The sequence below is a fragment of the Carassius auratus genome, chromosome 40 (genome assembly GCF_003368295.1).
Source record: "Carassius auratus strain Wakin chromosome 40, ASM336829v1, whole genome shotgun sequence".
NCBI classification, from domain to species: Eukaryota; Metazoa; Chordata; class Actinopteri; order Cypriniformes; family Cyprinidae; genus Carassius; species Carassius auratus.
The window spans coordinates 6006791-6027233 of record NC_039282.1 but is presented as its reverse complement, the minus strand read 5'-3'; the positions used below and the strand labels follow the sequence as shown (position 1 = coordinate 6027233).

Sequence of the window (20443 nt, the reverse complement as noted above, 5' to 3'; positions counted from 1 at the left end):
TTCAATTTAATTTTATCTATAGCCTCAATATTATCTCTTTTTTTTTTGATTTTTGAAAAAGAATCTTATGATCACCAAGGATGCATGTAGGCCAGTTGCTTAAATACTCAGTAAAAACAGTAATATTGTGTATATATACATATAGATACATGCTTTTTTCAGGTTTCGTTGATGAACAAAGTTCAGAAGAAAAACATTTATTGGAAACAGACATTTGTGTATCATTATAAATGTCTTTAACTGTAATTCCATTTTTTTTTAATCAGTTTAATGCATCCTTGCTGAGCTGAATGAAACTAATATTCTTTTTAGAATAATAACCCTTAAAATAAGGACCCTTCTTCAAAATAACTTTTCCACAGAAGAAAAGGTAATATTGTGAAAATAGATAGTGTTTTTACTGTATTTTAAACAAATAAATGCTTTGATAAGCAAAATAAATTTTGTTCCCAACGTTTGACCCATAGTGTAATGAGTGACAATGGACATTAGTTCGTACTATATATGAAATATAAAAACAAGACAGACACACACACACACAAACACACACACACACACACACACACACACACACACACACACACACACACACACACTCATATTGGTTCAAATATAATAATAAATAAATAAATAAATACCATTTAGTACGTTTAAAAAGCCATTTGGTTTAGGAGGACACAGGAAGCTTCCTCATAAACCATGTTCATGTTGTAATACCAATGTCATACACACTTGTGTCCTCTTAAACCATATAAACCTGTAAGAAGTTCGAACTACATTATATATATATATATGCCAATAGAACATCCTAAAAACACCTCTTTAAAAAAATTGACAACGTGCTGATAAATAATTGTATAGAAGACCTGTATTATCACTTGAAATCCGAAACGTGTAAACTGTTGCATTTAATTGCTATTTATTCTGAGATTTCTAATAATAATAATAATAATAATAATAAAAAATAAAAACAAACAAACAAACAAAAAAATCATTCTTCATGATATATGATATTAAGATAATACAATATCAATCTATCTAATCAAAAATTCAACCATGTCAAAATATATCTGAACCTATTCTTGATTATCCCTTTATTCCAGGCGCATTTGTAATGAAGGCGTGTGGCTGATCCAGGATCAGCGGCCAGTGTCCCATATTCCTCCAGCTCTCATGGAACAGCACAGGCCCGCCATTACACTGAATGCCTTCGCTGCTCTTCAATCCTGCGGGCTCACAGAAATAAGACAGACGGCGGCTGAACGGCGGGATTAGTGTCGGGACACGAGAGATGAGTCACGAGCCTTTACAGCGCGCGAGTAAAACCTGTAACAATGTAACAATTCGGCACGGAATATTCTCTAACATCATTTGTGGATTCATCATCGTCTCTCGCAGCGGATAACTGCAAGGCTTCCCATCTGCCTCCTCTTGTCCGACCAATCTTTGTCTCCCCGTTTTCTTGTATCGTACGACAGGAGGTCGTCAGGGAACTGTGAACTCTATTTAGTAGCAGCCTGAATTTCAACATTCAAACGTATTATTTGATTGTCGGTCGCTGGAAAGCTTTGAAGATGTCTGGGCAGAGCATTACAGACAGGATAACCGCTGCTCAGCACAGCGTTACTGGATCAGCCGTGTCCAAAACAGTGTGCAAGGCAACAACGCACGAAATAATGGGCCCTAAAAAGAAGCATTTGGACTGTAAGTATTATCAGCTGCGTGTTTAATATGAATTTGCGAAGATGAACGTGTGTAGAGCTGGTGCTTTGATTGTTATGGCTACGGTTTCAGGCTGTTGTACAATGGGCAGGCCCTGGTTGTGCTAAGCTAATGTGCTTAGACAGGCTCCTATGTAATAATATTAGTTCGATTTTTTTTAACTATATTTATGACAAAATGACATGCATCGCTTTCAACTATATTGAAGCAGGACGGTGCATGTGCAAAACTGCTATTTTTTTATAAGCAAGAATGAGTGGATTGTCATTAAGTTTGATCCCATAATGCTTTTTAATATAGTTTATGACCTCATATAAACCTCCATACTAGAAAATTCTGGTTAAATGTTAATTCCTTATAATGCTCATTGGGCAGAAGTAGATTAACGCTATTATTTTTCTTAGGCTGTTGTGCATGGGTTATTGTTGGGAAGGTGTTTCGGGTGTGTTTGTATAGTTTTGATTTGATTCTCATGTTCGTCAGGCGGGTGATGTCAGTGTCACCTTGTGCTGGTCTAGTGCCAGTCTAGTAAGTCTGTACTTGAGAATAAATCTCTATTTACATCTGATCCAGCCAGGCCTGACTACTCTTTCATTAAGTTCTTACAGCGTTATAAGACAAGTTATGGCATGCTTGAAGGACTATTGTAAGGATTTTTGAAAAGGAAAATAGAATGAAAAAATTGTTTTCTGGATCCCTAGAATTATATGCACCTTACATGCCCCTAGCTTCGTCCTCTTAGTTCAGGGAGCAACTTGTGTATTTATTTATTTTTTATTTTTTTTGTCAGTATGTCTTCATCTGAAACTTTGTGAACATTTGGTAATTTTAATCAGCCGTTTATTTGAATGTAAGTAAACTTTACAATTTTAAGTCTTAAAGGGATAGTTTAGTAAAAAAAAAAAAAAACTAAATACCATTCTGCTATCATTTACGCACCCTCATGCCATTTCAATTCTCTCTGACTGTCTTTCCTCTGTGGAACATGAAATTATATATTCTGAAGAAAGGTTAACAGAAACTGAGACCATGAAGACAAACTTGATATACTTAACTAAAACTGAAATAAAAATAAATACATAGGCTATAGACATATAAAAAAATAAAATAAAGTGACAAACACACAAACACAACAAAAATTTAAAATTAAAATGAAAACAGAAAATTCAAAAAATTCAAAACAAATTCAAAATATTAATACAACTATAATAGCATTTAAAAAAAATGACATTTCATTTAATCTTCTTTTATGTTCTGCATAAAAAAGTCATACAGCTCTTACAGTTTTTGGGTTGAACCAACCCTTCAAGTTATAGTAAATCACATAAATTGTGGATACTTGTGGTTCTTTTTGGCACCATCCAAATGTTTAACTTTAAAAAAAGTTTTATATATGATATATCTGTAGCTGTAGAACAAACAAGATCTGATTATGAACATTTCCATTGACATCTTTTGTGGTGAGGGCTTTGTTTCTCAGGAGTAGGAGTGACATAACTGGATGAATCAAAGTTGGCAGTGTTCTGGAGGCAGTTGCCTTACACCAAACCAACCAACCACACGACCGAAGTCAACCTCAATCATTCAGAAAGTAGCAGCTCATCAGAAACTGCACTACACCACTGTCTATATGAAGACTACACCACAACTGTTTCACTATCATAAAGCATATTTGCAGAAGTGCAGTGAACATTTTATCTAGAATTTCCGCTAGAAGAGTTAAGGCTGGAATACACTACATGATTTTTGCCTGTTTTCTGCCGATTTACAGTCTAGATAAATCAATGCTATTTGCCGAAAGTCAGAGCCAGTCTGCAGATTTGAGTTGACAGATTTAGTAGAAAATCACATAGTGTATGATTCTCACAGACTCAGACGATTTCAGAACACACATTGTTTTTGTTTGTCACGTGTCTCCTAGCAACAAGGTCCACGTGTCTACGTGAGTTTGTTGTAATCAGAATAATTATGTCTGGTAGTGTTGATACTCAGTAGGGCTGCACGATAAACCGCATGCGATTGTCATGTGCATCTCATCAGTAAAGCCGGTTCTGTGATTAGTAGTAAATCTCCATCACATGCTTTCAGACAGAGCAGCATTTAGTTCACTGACACAGAGCCGTAGTTCACTGACAAGCAATATCGGATTCATAGCCGAAGGTGATTCAACTGCGATTATGAATGCAATATTGTGTAGCTTTACTGATAAGATGTGCGTGATAGTGGCAGGGGTTTTCAACCTGAGAGGTAAGGTAAGGTAAATCCGCGAGCGAGTGGAGAGATTTGTGCTCGCGCATTGTATTAATGTGCTTTCGCACTACAGTAATGTGCTCTCAACATTTGTCAGTGAAATAGCACCATAATTTCTATCCACACCGCGCCCGCACACATGTGAGGCGCACAAACAGATAGCCTTAGCCTTCCCAGACAGCAGGTGAATACCAGTGGTTGTCTTGACAAGTATCCTTGTAAGCACAGTCGGTTATTTTAGCTGAATGTAAACAGTAAAGAAAATATGAAATTTGCATGTAACGGTTCCGTGCATTTCTTATGTAAATAATGTTAATGAAAAAGAGAAAAAAAAAAAAAAACAATAAATTTTTTAGCTGCTTTAATAGCTTTAATGGATATTTGCATTTATGCTAATTTTAATAATGTAATTAGGTGTGAATAAGGGGAGGGGTTGTTTGGTGTTTGGCGCATGTCTTAAAAGGTTGAAAATCACTGGTTTAGGGTATGATGTGTTTCCTGTGTTACTATTACAAAGACGGTAAGTGTATGATGCCCAGTGTTTTAAAATCTGTTCAGATTTTCGTGTAGTATATTCCAGCCTTTAGTAGTGGGCTGTTACATAATCCAGAATAAAGTGCATTTTATATGAAGCAAAGCTTAGCTTATAAGTGTGCAAGTATTATTTTTCTGTGTTATGCTATAAATGCATGATAATCCTTTAATTTATTACATTTTAAGCTCTATACCAGCGCAGTCTCTAGACTTAGTTCTTGCCTGTTCATCCAGTTATTAATGTCAGTAGTTAAATGAAATTTCTGTTTCTGTTGTAGACCTGATACACTGTACCAATGAGATGAATGTGAACATTCCTCAGCTGGCTGACTCTCTGTTCGAGAGGACCACCAACACCAGCTGGGTGGTGATCTTTAAGTCTCTAATCACAACACATCACCTCATGGTATACGGGAACGAGGTGCGTGACTGTGGGAGACCTGTCCACTTTTTAATCATTTTTTTTTTCCATGCATGTGCTAATGAATATCTGCAAATAAGTCTATGCATTAAACTATGATTTTGGTTACAGCGATTTATTCAGTACTTGGCCTCCAGGAACACATTATTCAACCTCAGTAATTTCCTGGACAAAAGTGGCCTACAAGGTACAGTACTGAACTCCACACAATTATCTCAGGCTCTACTGCGGATTATTTATTTTTTTCTGTTCTCATCTTTGGATGTAGTATTTAAATAGTTGTAAAAACATAGTAATAGATATATAATATGTTAAAATAACATTCTTTTCTTTTTCAATTCATGTAATTTGTTTTGTAATATTTACAACATTTACTTTTAAAGATTTAATTTAACATTTCAAATTTCTATTTTCTGATTGTAGCAACTACTCCTTAATCTTTTTATGAATAAAATCTTTTATTTCTTAACTGTGATTTCCCTAGGTTACGATATGTCAACATTCATTCGGAGGTATAGTCGATATCTGAATGAGAAAGCGGTTTCATATCGACAGGTGGCATTTGACTTCACAAAAGTAAAGCGTGGGTAGGATATTTTTTATACATTTAAAAAAATAAAGTTTTTTTCTCCTATTTACTTTGGTGTGCTGAATTTTATATTAGGTACATTATGTAACTCAAACAGTGATTCATTTGACCAGCAAAGATTTTTACCTGTAGTTTTTGTTCTAAATCATTTGAGGGGGGTTTGAGGTGAAGTGCTTGCATTAAGTGCTTGAAGTCATTGCTTAGGGCTGTCACTTTTAGTTCGAAAATCGATTGCACAATCGATCGGACCAACCAAAAAAAGTTTCGAAAATTATAATAGGGAATTGATTTTAACCAAATATGTACACTATTAATTGTAACAAAACTCACAAACAAGCAGAAAAAGACAATAAAGAATTCCGAAAGTGCAGTATGCCTTGCGCAAGCTAGACAGAAAATACCAGCAATTTTACGCAACTATAAGACCCAGTGACGTCGAAAGCGACCTCTTATGTTATGCTGCATTCACACCAAACGCGAATAGAGCGTCTGAAACATTATGAAACTTTATGCCAATAAATAAGAAATATTGCTGACTTGTGCGTTTCCAGTGCTCTCTTAACGTTCGTCCGTTTGACGTTGAAAAAGGAAACTTCTTAAAAAAAGCTAGCTGCTTTTTTACAATCGATTCAATGAATACTTATGTCTTAAAAATCGAAAATGATTTTGTTCACAAAAGTGACAGCCCTATCATTGCGCTCGATCATCCACTAAACCTCCATGCACCGATGCCCCTATTGTCATTTGACCTGTATTTTAAAATCTTTTCCTTAAGGGTGGATGGAGTGATGAGAACCATGAACACAGAGAAGCTGCTTAAGACCATCCCCATTATACAGAACCAAATGGATGCTCTTCTAGACTTCAATGTAAGTTAGGAAGCTGATGGTTGATCTATATTCATGCGTGTTCACTGCTAAAAGATGACTTATGAATATAGGCAATGAATAAAAGCATATGTGTTGCATATATTTCAAAATATGTGTTTTGTTTTGTGTTTGTCCAGGTCAATGCCAATGAACTCACCAATGGGGTTATCAATGCAGCCTTCATGCTTCTCTTCAAAGACTCCATCCGTCTTTTTGCTGCTTACAATGAAGGGATAATAAACTTACTGGGTAGGTCTTTCAGGGTCTCAGTTCTAAATAAATAAACAACATATTGTAGAAATACACTCTCTTCACTCTTATATGAAAGATGCACTTTAGAGATAAGAGGTAAATATTAGTTTAAAGGGGGGGTGAAATGCTCGTTTTCACTCAATATCCTGTTAAAGGGATACTCCACCGTGTTTTCATATTAAACTATGTTTTTCCCTTACCTAAGACGAGTTGATACTTACCTCTCTCGTCTCAGTGCGTGCACTCAATCGCTTTGGCGCGCAGTGACACTTTGAAAGCACTTAGCTTAGCCCATTCATTCAATATGGGCCAACCAGAGAAGCTACCAAACACCTCCACGTTTTCCCTATTTAAATACAGTTACTTGCGTAGTGTAACTCGACCTAGGACGGTAACACAAAACAAAACGTTGCGCTTTTCTAAGCGTGTAAAATGGATAACTATATTGGGTGGCGGAATACCATGGCAAGTACTTGTAAGCACTTCGTCTTGGCGCAGTAATATCTTCACTAGAGGGAGCGGAGGCCGGTGAGAGGATTTTTCACGAGTGAAGATATTACTGCGCTAAGACGATGCGCGCACTCTTCCGGCAGAAGTGCCCTTAGGACCCATATAAGGAAATTCCGCTCCATCTAACGTCACACAGACCCATACTCGAAAAAAACTTTCCGAAACTTGTGACAAACCGGAAGAGGTATTTTTGGAACAAAAATACTCCTTCAAACGTACAACTTAATTTTTGAAACTTGGTCCATGTTTAGCATGGGAATCCAACTCTTTAACAGTGTAAAAAACTCAGTATAAAATTTAAAATCTTTAAAATCTGAACAAATTTTGCAACAGTGGTGCACATGCTCGCAACAAGTTGTACTCACAGTTATGCAGGTTCGAATCCTTTATGCATTATGTCCTAATTGCATTTCTTCTCTTTTCCCATACTTTCCCCAGTCTAAAAATTTCAGAAAAAATATATATATTATTTGAAAATGTCAAATTCAGTAGCTATTAGTTGCAGATTAAATTTTCATGAAAAAAGGGATCATTTAATCTATTTAATGAACTCCTAAAGTTCATAACAGTATTTTGAAATGCATGAAGATAACATTATAGTGCTGATTAGTAATTGGTACTTATTCATACCTCTTACAGAAAAGTATTTTGATATGAAAAAAGTCCAGTGCAAAGAGGGTTTGGACATTTACAAGAAATTCCTTACTCGAATGACCCGGATCTCGGAGTTCCTCAAAGTGGCAGAGGTGAGATTCTCATGAGTTTTTCTGGGTAGCAAGGGACTTCATTAAAAGAGCGCAATGTAACATATTTGTTTTACTTGCCTCACAGCAGGTGGGAATAGACCGCGGGGATATACCTGACCTGTCTCAGGTATGACTTTTTATTCTTACTATAACACTTGTACTGGTTCTGCATTATTAACTATCCCGAGTATTTTCTGAAACTGCTATGCTTTCTCTCTTAATTTACTTTGCACAAAAGCATTTCTAACTGAAAGATGCATGCAGGTTATTAGGATGCGCATGTCACTAAAGATTTCTCAGCTTTTCTGTCTTAACCTTTCCCTGTCTACAGCAAATAAAGGTGTAAGGGGCTCAGTGGACATTTCTGAATAATACTTATAATAATAGAGATAATAGAATCATGACTTCCACAGCTATGGCAAGTATATTTATTCAGACTACGCAATAGATTCTCACTCAAGAACAGCAGTTTGAGCCATTTTGTGCCATGTGTAAATTCTAAAGAAAACTATATGCCAATATACACTACTGTTTGGGGTCATTTGGGTTCAAATTTGGGGTGAGTAAACTTTTTTTATGTTTTAAAATAAATCTCTTGTTAACAAGGCTGCACTTACTTGACCAAAAATACAGCAAAACAATAGTATTGGGAATTGTTTTTCCAATTTAAAATATCTGTTTTCTATTTAATCAAATGTAATTTATTCCTGTGATGGCAAAGCTGAATCTTCAGCATCATTACTCCAGTGTCACATGATCCTTCAGAAATCATTCTAATGTACTGATTTTTTCCCAGAAACGATTATTATTATTAGCATACATTTTTGCTGCTCAGTATTTTTGTTGAACGCGTGATGCATTTTTTCAGGATTCTTTAATCTATAGAAAGTTCAAAAGAACAGCATGAATTTGAAGTAGAAACCTTTTGTAACATCATAAATGCCTTCACTGTAATTTTTGCTAAATTGAATGCATCGTTGCTAAATAAAAGTATTATTAAAAAAATTTAAACCTTGTGATTTTATAGTGAATGTATATTTTCTTCTTATGCTCAGCTCTAAAATATTTCAGAGGTTAGAAATTTCTCTAAATGTAATCTCCATTAAATCATTTTTATTGGTATTCTTATTGGTAAAGTCAGTGTAAATTATTGATTTAAAGGAACAATAAACCTGAATATAAAGTACAATTACAGTATTAATTAATTATAGTATTAATTACAATTGAGTATATTCTTGAGAGTTTAGTTTCATGATTATAGTCATAATGTTAATGCACCATTGACATCTATAGTGACATGCAGAGCTCTAAACCAAGCAGCAGTATTTTACATCTTGGGAGTGAGAATGGTTTAGTGTATATGGTAACATGAAAGTCTTGACAGATTATTATCCAAATCAAATGCCATCATAGCCATATATAAGAGCAGATTTGAAACTCATGCATTATATGTCTGACCAAGACCACCTTTATATTCTGTATTTCCCTTTATCTTTCCACCTTTTGTCCACCTTCAGTTTACAGTGTGTGTAAGTACTTTTCTGACTCTTTTCTGCACTCCTTTGCACTGTTTAATCCTTATTGCCAATAAGATATTTACTTTCTTTTCACTGTTGACTTGATGCAGTCAGTGTTGTATTGCTGACTAAATGTTTGTGCATTCCCTCAGGCCCCCAGCAGTCTTTTGGAAGCCCTGGAGCAACACTTGGCTTCATTAGAAGGGAAGAAGGTGAAGGACTCCACCGCCGCCAGCAGGTGGGCCATTCATGTCACATTCAAAGCTGAACACAAATTAATAAGTTCGAACAGATGCATTATGTTGACAGGACTTCATGGATTCTTTCTTATATGAGTTTGTAATGCAGGAGTTCTATATACTCTAAGGTATCAATTTCTCTGTCATACTCACGGAAGCCCAATATATTTTTGTAGGGCAAGCACACTCTCCAATGCTGTCTCATCGCTGGCCAACACCGGCATGTCTTTCACCAAAGTGGATGAAAGGGAAAAGCAGGCAGCTCTGGAGGAGGAGCAGGCGCGATTGAAAGCTCTAAAGGTACATAACATAATTTAGCCCGGCAGAGGAAAATTATTTCCAGTATTTTCTGTACAATATTGCTCATTTTCTTTGGTTTATTCCTGTTTTCTAGGTAAATGTGTACATATTTAGACTAGAGCCTGACCGATATATCGGTTTGCCGATATTATCGAATAGTTAAATAGATCTTGATTCTCATATGATGTCTGATACAAAACCAACCCTGAAGTTTTTTTTTTATACCCCCTAATATCGGTATCAGTAATATATATATATATATATATATATATATATATATATATATATATATATATATATATATATATATATATATATATATATATATATATATTGGGATGTAATTTGAACAGTACTGTAAACACTTTAGCATTTTACATGCTTACATTGATTTTAACAGCAAAGCTAAATATAGCATTTTTATTGCAAGGCAGTTTAAATTTTGAAATATGAATAATTTGGTTAAAAAATATATGTAGAATTTAGAATAACGGTCCTGGTAGTTTTTTACGTATAGTGTCGTCCGAAGCAACCACATTCTACAACCAAATTGACTTCACCATTCAGGTAGTGACAACCTTGTTTACAGATATTCTACACAATGTGTGTGGAAACAAACCAAACAACTAGCTGCTAATGGCGTATTTAAGCGTGTATCAGAGATGTGTATGCGCGATGCAAGAAATCCCAGTGATCTAGGTGTGAATTGACTCATTAGCGTTAACAGATCTTGCTATGAAAAAAAAACAGTAATTAAGAAGTGTGTGATGTGTGGCCAAGTATGGTGTTCCATACTCAGAATTTATGCTCTTATCTGATTGGCTGGCTTTGTCTGAACAGATTAAAAAACCGGTAGCACTTTATTTTACAGTCCTGTTCCTCATGTACATACTATGTACTTATTATAGTAATTACAATAACTATGTAATAACTAGGTACTAACCCTGAACCTACCCCTAAACCTAACCCTACCCCATTGTAGTTACCTTGTGTTACCAAAACTTTCTTAGATAAATACACTGTAAGCACACTATAAGTACATGTTAGTACACGTACTGTAAAATAAAGTGCAACCAAAAAACCTGTCCCGAGTGCACAGGTTTTTTAATCAAAAAGCTTTGTGTACAAATTACCGTGCTGCTACAATTCAATTTGTAAAACAGTTATCTTAATGATCTTGGTATCACATTTCAAATGTATCCTTTAAACATCACACTAATGAATGAAAAGTGGTTGGAAGGTTATTCTCCATGCCAATCAGATGGCTCCTTCCTGCCTAAAAGGTTTCTTGGCTTCTTGTGAACAGGAACAGAGGCTGAAGGAGCTCTCCAAGAGGCCTTCGTTTGGCACAACTGACACTTCTCCAGTCTCCACCACAGCGGCATGCATCAGCACAGCTCCTGCCATCGACCTGTTCTCCACTCCCAGCTGCTCCAATGGGTCAGCCAATCAAATCACTTCACAGTGTGACGTCTATGGACATGCAAAACCCTGCATCTTATATTACATCCACATGAAACTCTGTTGGTTAAATCAGTTGGGGATTAGGACATTTTTGTTTCGTTTTCTAATCTTCAGTGCCCTGAAGATGGAGAGCGACCTCTTCGACTTGCCGACTAACTTTCAGTCAAGCATGCAGCCCGGAGCCTCTGTGGCCACGGCTTGGGGAGGTGAGACCCTTTGCATGTGATCGTCTCAGATTCCGCATGCTGTAGCCTTCTCTGTGTTAACTTGAGTCTCGTTCTAATGTCCTCCTGTTCGACTCTTTCTCTTTCTCCTTATGCCTGCTCAGATCCTTTCTCTTCTTCTGAAGCTGTAGATGACTCCATTTCAAACCTAAACCCTTTCCTAACCAAACTTGTTGATGGTGCTCATCTACCCGTTATGTCATCAGATGGTGTTAGTTTCTCCTCTAGGACGTCAGGTCAAGAGATTTTTGGTGGTAAACACGCTTTAGTTTCTTTCTTCCAACCCACCCATCCACTCATCCAAAGTTTTTATTAGTTTCAGCTTTTCAGGTCGCTGAAAGTCCCTTGTTGTTTCAGAAATCCTCTGATTAAGTTCAGTAACATCGTTCTTACAGTTCAGCTCGCCGTCTGAGTAAGAATGCAGTCTGTAATTGGAGAATAAATGTAGGGTAGGTGGCAGTACTAAAGATAAGCCTCAAATAATGTTTGTACACATAGAGCTTTGTTTTGGCTTAGTTACAGTGACGCTGTTTCATTAATTACAGTTTTTATCTCGATTCAAAGCTGAAATTAAAGCTGTTGTAGGTAGTGTGAGACAAAAACAACTGAAAAAATGCTTGTATAGAAAGACAAATAAACAAGAGGATGTGACTTCATTCTGCTTAGCCCAACTTCCAACATATATATGGTAAATAAATAATATACGCCATCATATAAAAGTTTGGGTTTTGGTAAGAATATTTCATTTTGAAAGTCTCATCAAGGCTGCATTTATGAAGAATACAGTAATATTGTGAAATATTATTGCTACAATTTAAGATAAGCATTTTGAGATGTTTTAAAATGTTAATAATCTCTGAGATGCGAAACTAAATTTTCATCCACCATTAATCCAGTCTTCAGTGTCACATGATCCTTCAAAAATCATTCTAATACACCAATTTGATGATTAGGAAATATTTCTATTTGAATTACAAAAAAAAATGCATTTTTTTTTAAATAGATTTTTTTTGCATTTTTAATATATTTGCGGACACATTTGATCAATTAAATTTATCCTAGCCGAATAAAAATATTAATGTATTTCGGAAAAATACAAATTACAGAACCCAGACTTTTTAAGGGTAATATACTGTACATAAATTTATGGATTTCAAATGTAGGGGGTCAACACACACGCGATTACAGAAATATTTAAAATGAAAAATATCTAATGCTCTCTTTTTGTATTTTGTGAAATATGAGCCATGATTTGAATTTTTCATACAAGTACAATAAAAAATTAATATTTTAATCATTTGAAAGCAACTAATCATAATATATTTAATATTTTCTGAAACATTCTGAGAACGTTTGTCAGAAATCACGCATTTCATTCCAGTTTTCACCTCAGTCCTTCTTTGCTTTGTAAAGGTTTAGTAGTTAAACTGTAAAGTTATAAGTGAATGATTGTTTTTCCTTCTCCACTGTAGATCAGTACAATCCCTTTATTGATTCAAGTTCATCTGTATCAAGCAATTACAAACGCACTGTGCGGATAGAGCACTTAATCTCAGGTACCATGATGCAAACCATCCCGCCTATGTTTCCCCTCTGTCTGGAAACATAGGAGCACTGAAGCAGTGTACAGGGACTAACCTGTGATGATCCCTGCTGGATGCTGTTTGCCTTCTGCACATGGCTGTCTTAATATTGCTGTTTAAATACGCTCTTTACTAATCCATTCTGAATCTTTAATGTTTTTATGTCTGTAATGCTTGGCGTGTTGTTTCTCCTTCTCCCCGCCTGCCTGTCAGACTCGTTTGGTCAACCGTCTGTGGTCCAGCATCTCCCAAACCCCTCTCCCTTCCAGTCTGAGCCCTCCACTGTAGCAGGCCTATTCAGAGGTAGGGAGCCTGTTGTTGGAGGTTGCCTTGTGTGGTGCTGTGCCCCTTTGTGATATATGTTTCCCTTTGTCTCTAATGTTGTCTGATCTAACATTGTTAAACACCATTCAAAATCAGATCCTTAAAAGGACAGAACCCCCAAAAATGACAATTCTGTTATCATTTATTCACATTTAGTTTTTATGGTGCATTTTGGAGCTTAACAGCCTTAATACTCATTAGTTTTCTTTAAAAAAAATCACGTTTTATGTATATAAGATATGTAGATATTAAGATATTTAGAATGACAAGAGGGTGAGTAAATGATGAGTTTTTCATTTTTGGTGGACTATCACTTTAATGAAGGTCTTGTAAACATGATGGTTCTCTTGCCGTTTTTCAGGATGTCTTGTGCCTGACTGTAGTTTACCCTCCACTAACTTTGACGTGACTAAACTAGTCCACTTATTGACAGCACTTGAACTTAGTATGTTTGATACTGGCTTTGTTTTAACTTGTTTATTCTTCAGACAGTGCCCTAGTCTATATTGTGAGTGTTGTGATAGGGTTTAAATGGCTTTTTGTGCCTTTTGAAGGATACGGAGCTCCACAAATCCCTCCTGCACAGAGCTCAGGGGAGCTGTGTGTTGACTTTGAGTCTGTTTTCGGTACTAAAGCTGCCTCATCCAACAACCAAGATACTGATGGTAAGGCATTTTAATCTAAATCAAATAGGGATGCACAATTAATCTAAATTAAATCGCAAAGGTAATGAATTGTGAATAGGCAGAAGCTGTGATTGTCATGCGTATCTTTCAGTGAAGCATGGTTCTGTGATCAGCAGTAAATCTCTATCCGAAGGCCAGAGGGCATGTCTATCGCTGCAGCTGACTACAGCAGTATATGTTTTATCTAATTTCTTATTATAATTGACATCATTAAGTATATCTATAATCAAATGCTAATCGACATAGCCTTGGTCACTGCTCAGAAAACAATGAAATATTTTGTGCCTTAATTATTCGGTTTAAGAAGCCAAATAATCTCACAGAAGGATTTATTTTAAACACTTGACTGATGTTATGAAGTGAATTTGGTGTTAAAACATGTTATTAAATGTGGTAGTGCTCTCAGATGGAGCAACATTTACTACACAGAGCAGTAGTTCACTGAGAAGATACGCAAACCGTTGTCATTATTGCGAACGATTTTGTCAATGTCTGCGATTATGAATGCGATTTTGCATAGCTTGTCAGAGAACTATGGCTCTGTGTAGTAAATGTGGCTCCACCTGAAAGCAGGTGATGGAGATTTACTTCTAATCACAGAACCGGCTTTACTGACTAATTGCGCATGACAATTGCGATTAATCGCGTTCGATTAATCGTGCAGCCCTAAAATCAAATGAAAACGTGTAAAAGTAGATCAACATGTAATCAGAAGTTTCTTAACTGACAGTATTAAATGATTTTAAACTTGGCTTTTATGTCTGTTTGTTTTTTATTTGCTTTATTATGCTAAATGAAAGTACTCTGAATCACCACTTTGTGTTAGTTATGCTATATAGATATTCTCACCTGTCTTATTTGTGAATGTAACAGCAGGGATTTTGAAACCTACTGTGGCCGGTTCAAATCAGTCCTCCAATCAGCTCCCAGAAAAACTGGTGTCAGACGACCTGGATTCTTCCTTGGCCAACCTTGTTGGAAGTAAGTGTATGCATGTGTTTGTCAGAACATCTTTAGGGGCCATTTCACACAAAATGCCTTTTTGCATATAAAAATGTAACGTGCATGCCAGTTCAGTGAAGAAATCGTAATGCAATCGTAATGTGGAATGCAACAATGTGTTCTCTTTTATATTTTCTCTCTTACAGATCTGGGCATTGGAAACGGTACTGCAAAAAAGTAAGAATGTTGCCTTTTATGATGCTCAGTAGTATATCCTTGATGCTCAGTAAATACATATTCTGGTTTGGTGTTAATATTAGCCAACTGTTTTCACAGTGATATCCACTGGAGCCAACCAGGAGAGAAAAAATTAACTGGTGGAATGAACTGGCAACCCAAAACTGCTCCATCTACTACATGGAATCCTGTCTCTATGGTACAACTGTACTTTAATATTGATAAAATGGCTCCAAATGTCCAATGAGCTGCCTAGATAGACAGCTACCTTCTAAAGAAGCATCCTAACCCCTTAAGGCTGGAAAACACTACAGGACCACATGAATCTGAACAGATTTTAAAATACTAGGCATCACACTCTTGCCAAGAAAACTGGGCATTATTCACAAAATGAGCACCTCATTGCTAGGAATCTAGGGACAAATGCAAATGTCGCTCTGAACCAATAAAATCTTATAATTCTGTGCCCAATATACACTATGTGATTTTCTACGAAATTGTCAACTTTGAACAAAATCTGCAGACTGGTTCTTACTTTTGGTAATCATCATTAACTCTGGGCAAAATCATGGACAAAATCATGTAGTTTATTTTAGTCTTTAAGTAATCTAAATAAGCATGTTACAAAGCTATCAGCTCGATACTTAAAAAATCATAAATATGCAACACACAAACATTGGTTAAAATAATTCATTTGTATTATATTAAACTGTTTTAATCAGTCCTTCTCAGTATTGGAAATAAATGTTTTTTCCTTGCCCGCCATTTAGTAAGAGAACTCACAGAAATGCATTCTGGGATACTGCTAAGACAAGGTGTCTCAAGTTTTTTTTTTAAAGGTTTCAATGAAAGTAATCCCATATGAATTTGTGTCTCATTAGTCTTTCTTTGTTTTATAGCCACCATCTATCATGACATTCCCTGCTACAACACCTACAGGAATGATGGGATATGGCATGGTTAGTACTTCTGGGAAACTGTTTTATTAAAGTATCCCTGAGATACCATTCCAGGTTTTTTAGTTTTTTAATTTGTTTTTAGGTTTGTAAGTTCCTTTTTAGTTATTAATGTATTTTTATATTTTATTTTAGTTAACATTTATTTCAAGTAAAAAGGTTTTTTTTTTTTTATGGTGTTAGTTTACTTTGATAACCCTGTTGTGAAATCAGCTCCTAGTATTGAGGTTATTGAAATTGTGACGAGAATGATTCTTCATGGCTGTGTTTTTGTAGGCTCCACAGATGCCCTCTGTGAGCATGATGACACAGCCCACAATGATGTACACACAGCCGGTCATGAGGCCATCCAATCCGTTCGGATCAGTGTCCAGCGCACAGGTACAGTCCCTAAAACTTTAATGTACATTATGTTGTTCTTGTGATTAATGTAGCTTTCTATTAACACTCTTCGTAATCATGGTCCATTGAGTTCTGATGGGCCATGAGACGGAGAACTCTCTCCCAAACTGCAGCTCATTCGTCTCCTCCTCCACATGTGCTTCTCCCTGTCACTCCAAGCTCTTTCCTTTCTCTCTCTGTGTTGTTCTCTCTGCATTAGCCCTCCGCTGCCTCTAGCCCTTCCAGTCAGAGTCCTCTCAGAGCCCCAGGACAAGACCCCTTTGCACAGCTCTCTCTCAAGGATTTCTTGTAGAGCTTCGTCTTTTGTCTAGGTACCACATGTGTTTGTGCTCACCGATGGTCTTGCATGCACTCATGTTCAGTTTCATCTCGTTTTATTAACATAAAATGAATACATTTTTACATATTCCTTATTTTACATTATTTTAAACATATTTCATGTTACTATTAATTAAATTAATAATAATAACAACTGTGGGGAAAATTAGCAATTTTTTCCCATTGTTAAACAGATATTTCATCACTTTTTATCAAGTATTTTAAATGTTAAAATATTTTATAAAAATAAAACTGATACTATTCTTTCTGAATATGTTTAATTTTAAGTATATATTAAACATTTAACATTTATTTTTCAACAATTGTGATTTAATTATATGTACAATAACAGTAGGAATAAAAGACTGAATTCACCTTTAAAACTGATATTCAAGATTGATAATATATTTCTATATGGATTATATCTTTATTTTTTCTAGTTATTAGGGCTGGGACAACGCGTCGAGGTCATCGATGACATCGACGCAAAAAATACGTAGACGCAAAATATTCACATCGATTCGTCGACCTGTTTTTATTTCTCTAAACAACGTTTTCAAAACGTTTACCTTATGTGCGCTGAATATACGCGATGACCGGATCAACATTCTGTCCAAGGTTATATAACCAATCCAGGGGTTTTTCTGCATTGATCTTTTTTTTTGGCGGCTGTCAAAGACTTATTTGATCGGTGAGTGATTTAGAATAGAATGACTGCTACGAGAGAGAGCCCCGGCTGTGCTCGCGCACTCACAGTCATCAAACAACACGAGCACTTCTTGCTCTCTCTCTTCCTTGTGCATATTAATCAAAATCATTAAACACGATAGAAAAAGGGCGAAACACCAAAGTTTCACTCACAGTCTTCAAACTACACGAGCGCTGTCTTGCTCTCTCTCTCCCTCCCTCCCTCGTGCATATTAACCAAAATTATTAGACACAATAGAAAAAGGGTGGAACGCCAAAGTTTCACATGGAGCATTTATTTATTTATTTTTTTGGGAAAAGCACTCTCTGTATTAGCTTAAAGCCCTCAAGTTTACATTGGTTACTGTTTTCTTTAAATTGCTCTAAACAAGTATTTTGGGTGACCTTTTTTATTGAATGCTAGACATCAAGTTGTTGTTATTTTCATCTGAAAGAAGAACTTTTTTTTCAGTAAGCTAGGCCCTATGTGTTCAGTAAGCTTGTTTCAGTAAGCTATGTGTTTTCAAGGCTTCAAGGTTTTATTGAATGCTATCTCTATACAAGTGCAAAGTAATGCATTCTAAGTCAGTCTTTTATTTTGTCATTTTAAGAGCAATAAACATATATTGCAATGTTAAGGAATTCATGTTTTTTTCATTCAGATATGTAAATCAACATGTATAAATTGTTAGCAGTCAATTAATGGGGAGATAATCGAAATCGAATCGGTCTGGAAAAATTAATCGTTAGATTAATCGATGCATCAAAAAATAATCACTAGATTAATCGTTTAAAAAAATAATCGCTAGATTAATCGTTTAAAAAAATAATCGTTTATCCCAGCCCTACTAGTTATGCACAGGTATTTCAAAATATTTAATCACTTTTTCATTTTTTGTGAGTACAGTCTGTATAAAATGATTTTTAAATACCTATCCAGTAACCTCAAACTGGAAAAGTCATGAAGTAGAAACCCTGCAACTTTCTGTAACACCTCCAGAATGTCTTTCCTTTTTGGTTAACATCGAACCTCCTCTCTTCCTACCTGTCATAAAGAGACTATTCACAATCCAGTCAGTTCCCAGTCCCCGTCTACACTGGTTTCATTCATACTGTAACATGGGTCGCGAACGCTTTCTTGTACACTTAACACACTGTTGTTTAAAGTACCTTTTTAATTGTACATTTATTTGTTGCTTTCTCCAGATGCAGTTTATGTAACACAAAATGAAGTTGCTCCCTGATGTCAAACCATTAAGCTCCGTCCTCTGTGCCGGGATGCTCTTCAGAGGATCGATCCCACAACATACTCGACGTCAAAACGACGTGTTGAAAGACTGGGAGCATACTGCAATCATTTCGTAATTTGTTTAAGATGTCAAGTGATGCTGCTGTTCAACCCATAAAGGGATTCCTCATACATTTAATAATCTGTTAAGGTAGGAAAGGGCATTGAGAGACTTGGATATCTTGTGTTCTGAGAAGCTATAGTACTTTCCTTCCACCGGGAGCTTCTGACGAGAGGTTTTGTGGCGGACGTCGAGCTAAATCGCAGTATGACTCAGCATCTGATATAGTATGTGGTATGAAATAGTAACAGTAACTTTGTTTTACATTTTATCTTTTAGTTTGGACTTTAATTGTATTCACCAGTAGACCTTTCTTGCGTGTCGTTTGTATTTATTTATGATTTATGCCTAAAAATAAAACAGGAGAGTTTACGAAGTACATCTGGGGCGCGGGGGGAGGGGATATAAATAATAATTCAACATTATTCATGGAAGTTGGATTGTATAATGAAGGTTTAGACTTTTAAAATAGATATTATGTGAAAAATACACCTGTAAGTTAAATGATAGAGCACTAACTATTCTCTAAGTCTTATGTCTAGAACAACTTCCCGTAGATGAAATGTTTGCAGCCGAAGGCTATTGGGAGGGTGATCATTAGTGAATGGTTTGTTATACTGTTTAGGGGTTTTGCAATGAGATATTTGTTGGAGCAGAAAAGCACTTCCTCCGTGACTGTGAAGTGTTGCACTTGGGAAGGGAGGTGTTCTGCATTGTGCATGGCATGCCATCATTTTCACACGGACCGTTAGATCTGGCTGCCCCTGATCTGAATGTTAAGAGCTGCCCTCATGTTTCAGACTTCTTGTCTAGTTAAGCACCCTGCTCTCTAAAAGTTCAGGAATACTGAACGGGAGCTGGACGCTCCTCTAGCTATTGGTCACAGACGGGTTTATTGACATCACTGTAAATTTGTAATGTAAAATATAAGAAATGCTGACTGGGGAGACGGATCTAGCACTGTTGATCGGTGCTTTTGTGTATATATACATATACCATGTCAGCAGTTTGTCCAGGGGTTGGCTAAGGATTGTTTGAAATATGAAAGCAATTCAATCAAATCGGACTTGACCTGAGTTTTACTGAATAATTTCTGCTGTCCTCACAGATCATTTTTTTGTTTATGTATTTAAAAGACGTAAGAACAATTAGTGAACTCTTTCTTTTTCAAATAAAGTGCAGCTTCCACAAATCTTGAGCATGTTTGTTTTATTGTCAGTATTAGTTTTTCAGCACAGCATTGTGGTTAATCATGTACTAGTCTTTATAAACCCAATTCCAAATAAGTTGGGACACCGTTCAAATTGGGAGCAAAAAAGGAA

At 36.0% G+C, this 20443-nt stretch overlaps 1 protein-coding gene across 8 annotated transcripts; it reads left to right on the top strand.

Moving 5' to 3' along the window:
• Positions 1 to 1138: 1138 nt before the first annotated feature.
• Positions 1139 to 20319, top strand: LOC113058382 (phosphatidylinositol-binding clathrin assembly protein-like). 8 transcript variants are annotated; one of them, XM_026226224.1, is made up of 24 exons: positions 1139 to 1704; positions 4785 to 4927; positions 5039 to 5114; positions 5412 to 5514; positions 6292 to 6385; positions 6523 to 6634; positions 7787 to 7893; positions 7979 to 8020; positions 9411 to 9422; positions 9563 to 9648; positions 9826 to 9949; positions 11256 to 11389; positions 11528 to 11619; positions 11742 to 11891; positions 13110 to 13193; positions 13434 to 13523; positions 14099 to 14209; positions 15104 to 15211; positions 15379 to 15409; positions 15509 to 15608; positions 16309 to 16368; positions 16642 to 16746; positions 16967 to 17078; positions 18979 to 20319. In XM_026226224.1, exons 1-23 carry the CDS (start codon positions 1575 to 1577, stop codon positions 17057 to 17059), a joined length of 2187 nt encoding a protein of 728 aa, XP_026082009.1. In that variant the 5' UTR covers positions 1139 to 1574; the 3' UTR covers positions 17060 to 17078; positions 18979 to 20319. The 8 variants fall into 8 exon arrangements, with proteins under 8 accessions (XP_026082009.1, XP_026082013.1, XP_026082011.1 ...); XM_026226228.1 differs by lacking the exon at positions 13434 to 13523; XM_026226226.1 differs by lacking the exon at positions 16967 to 17078.
• Positions 20320 to 20443: the final 124 nt, after the last annotated feature.

Excerpts from the sequence above, each read along its gene's own strand:
- LOC113058382 (XM_026226224.1), top strand. The coding sequence starts at position 1,575 with ATGTCTGGGCAGAGCATTACAGACAGGATAACCGCTGCTCAGCACAGC. Across the intron at positions 5,115-5,411 it reads GGACAAAAGTGGCCTACAAG|GTTACGATATGTCAACATTC; the intron begins GTACAGTACTGA and ends TGATTTCCCTAG. Across the intron at positions 15,212-15,378 it reads CTTGGCCAACCTTGTTGGAA|ATCTGGGCATTGGAAACGGT; the intron begins GTAAGTGTATGC and ends TCTCTCTTACAG.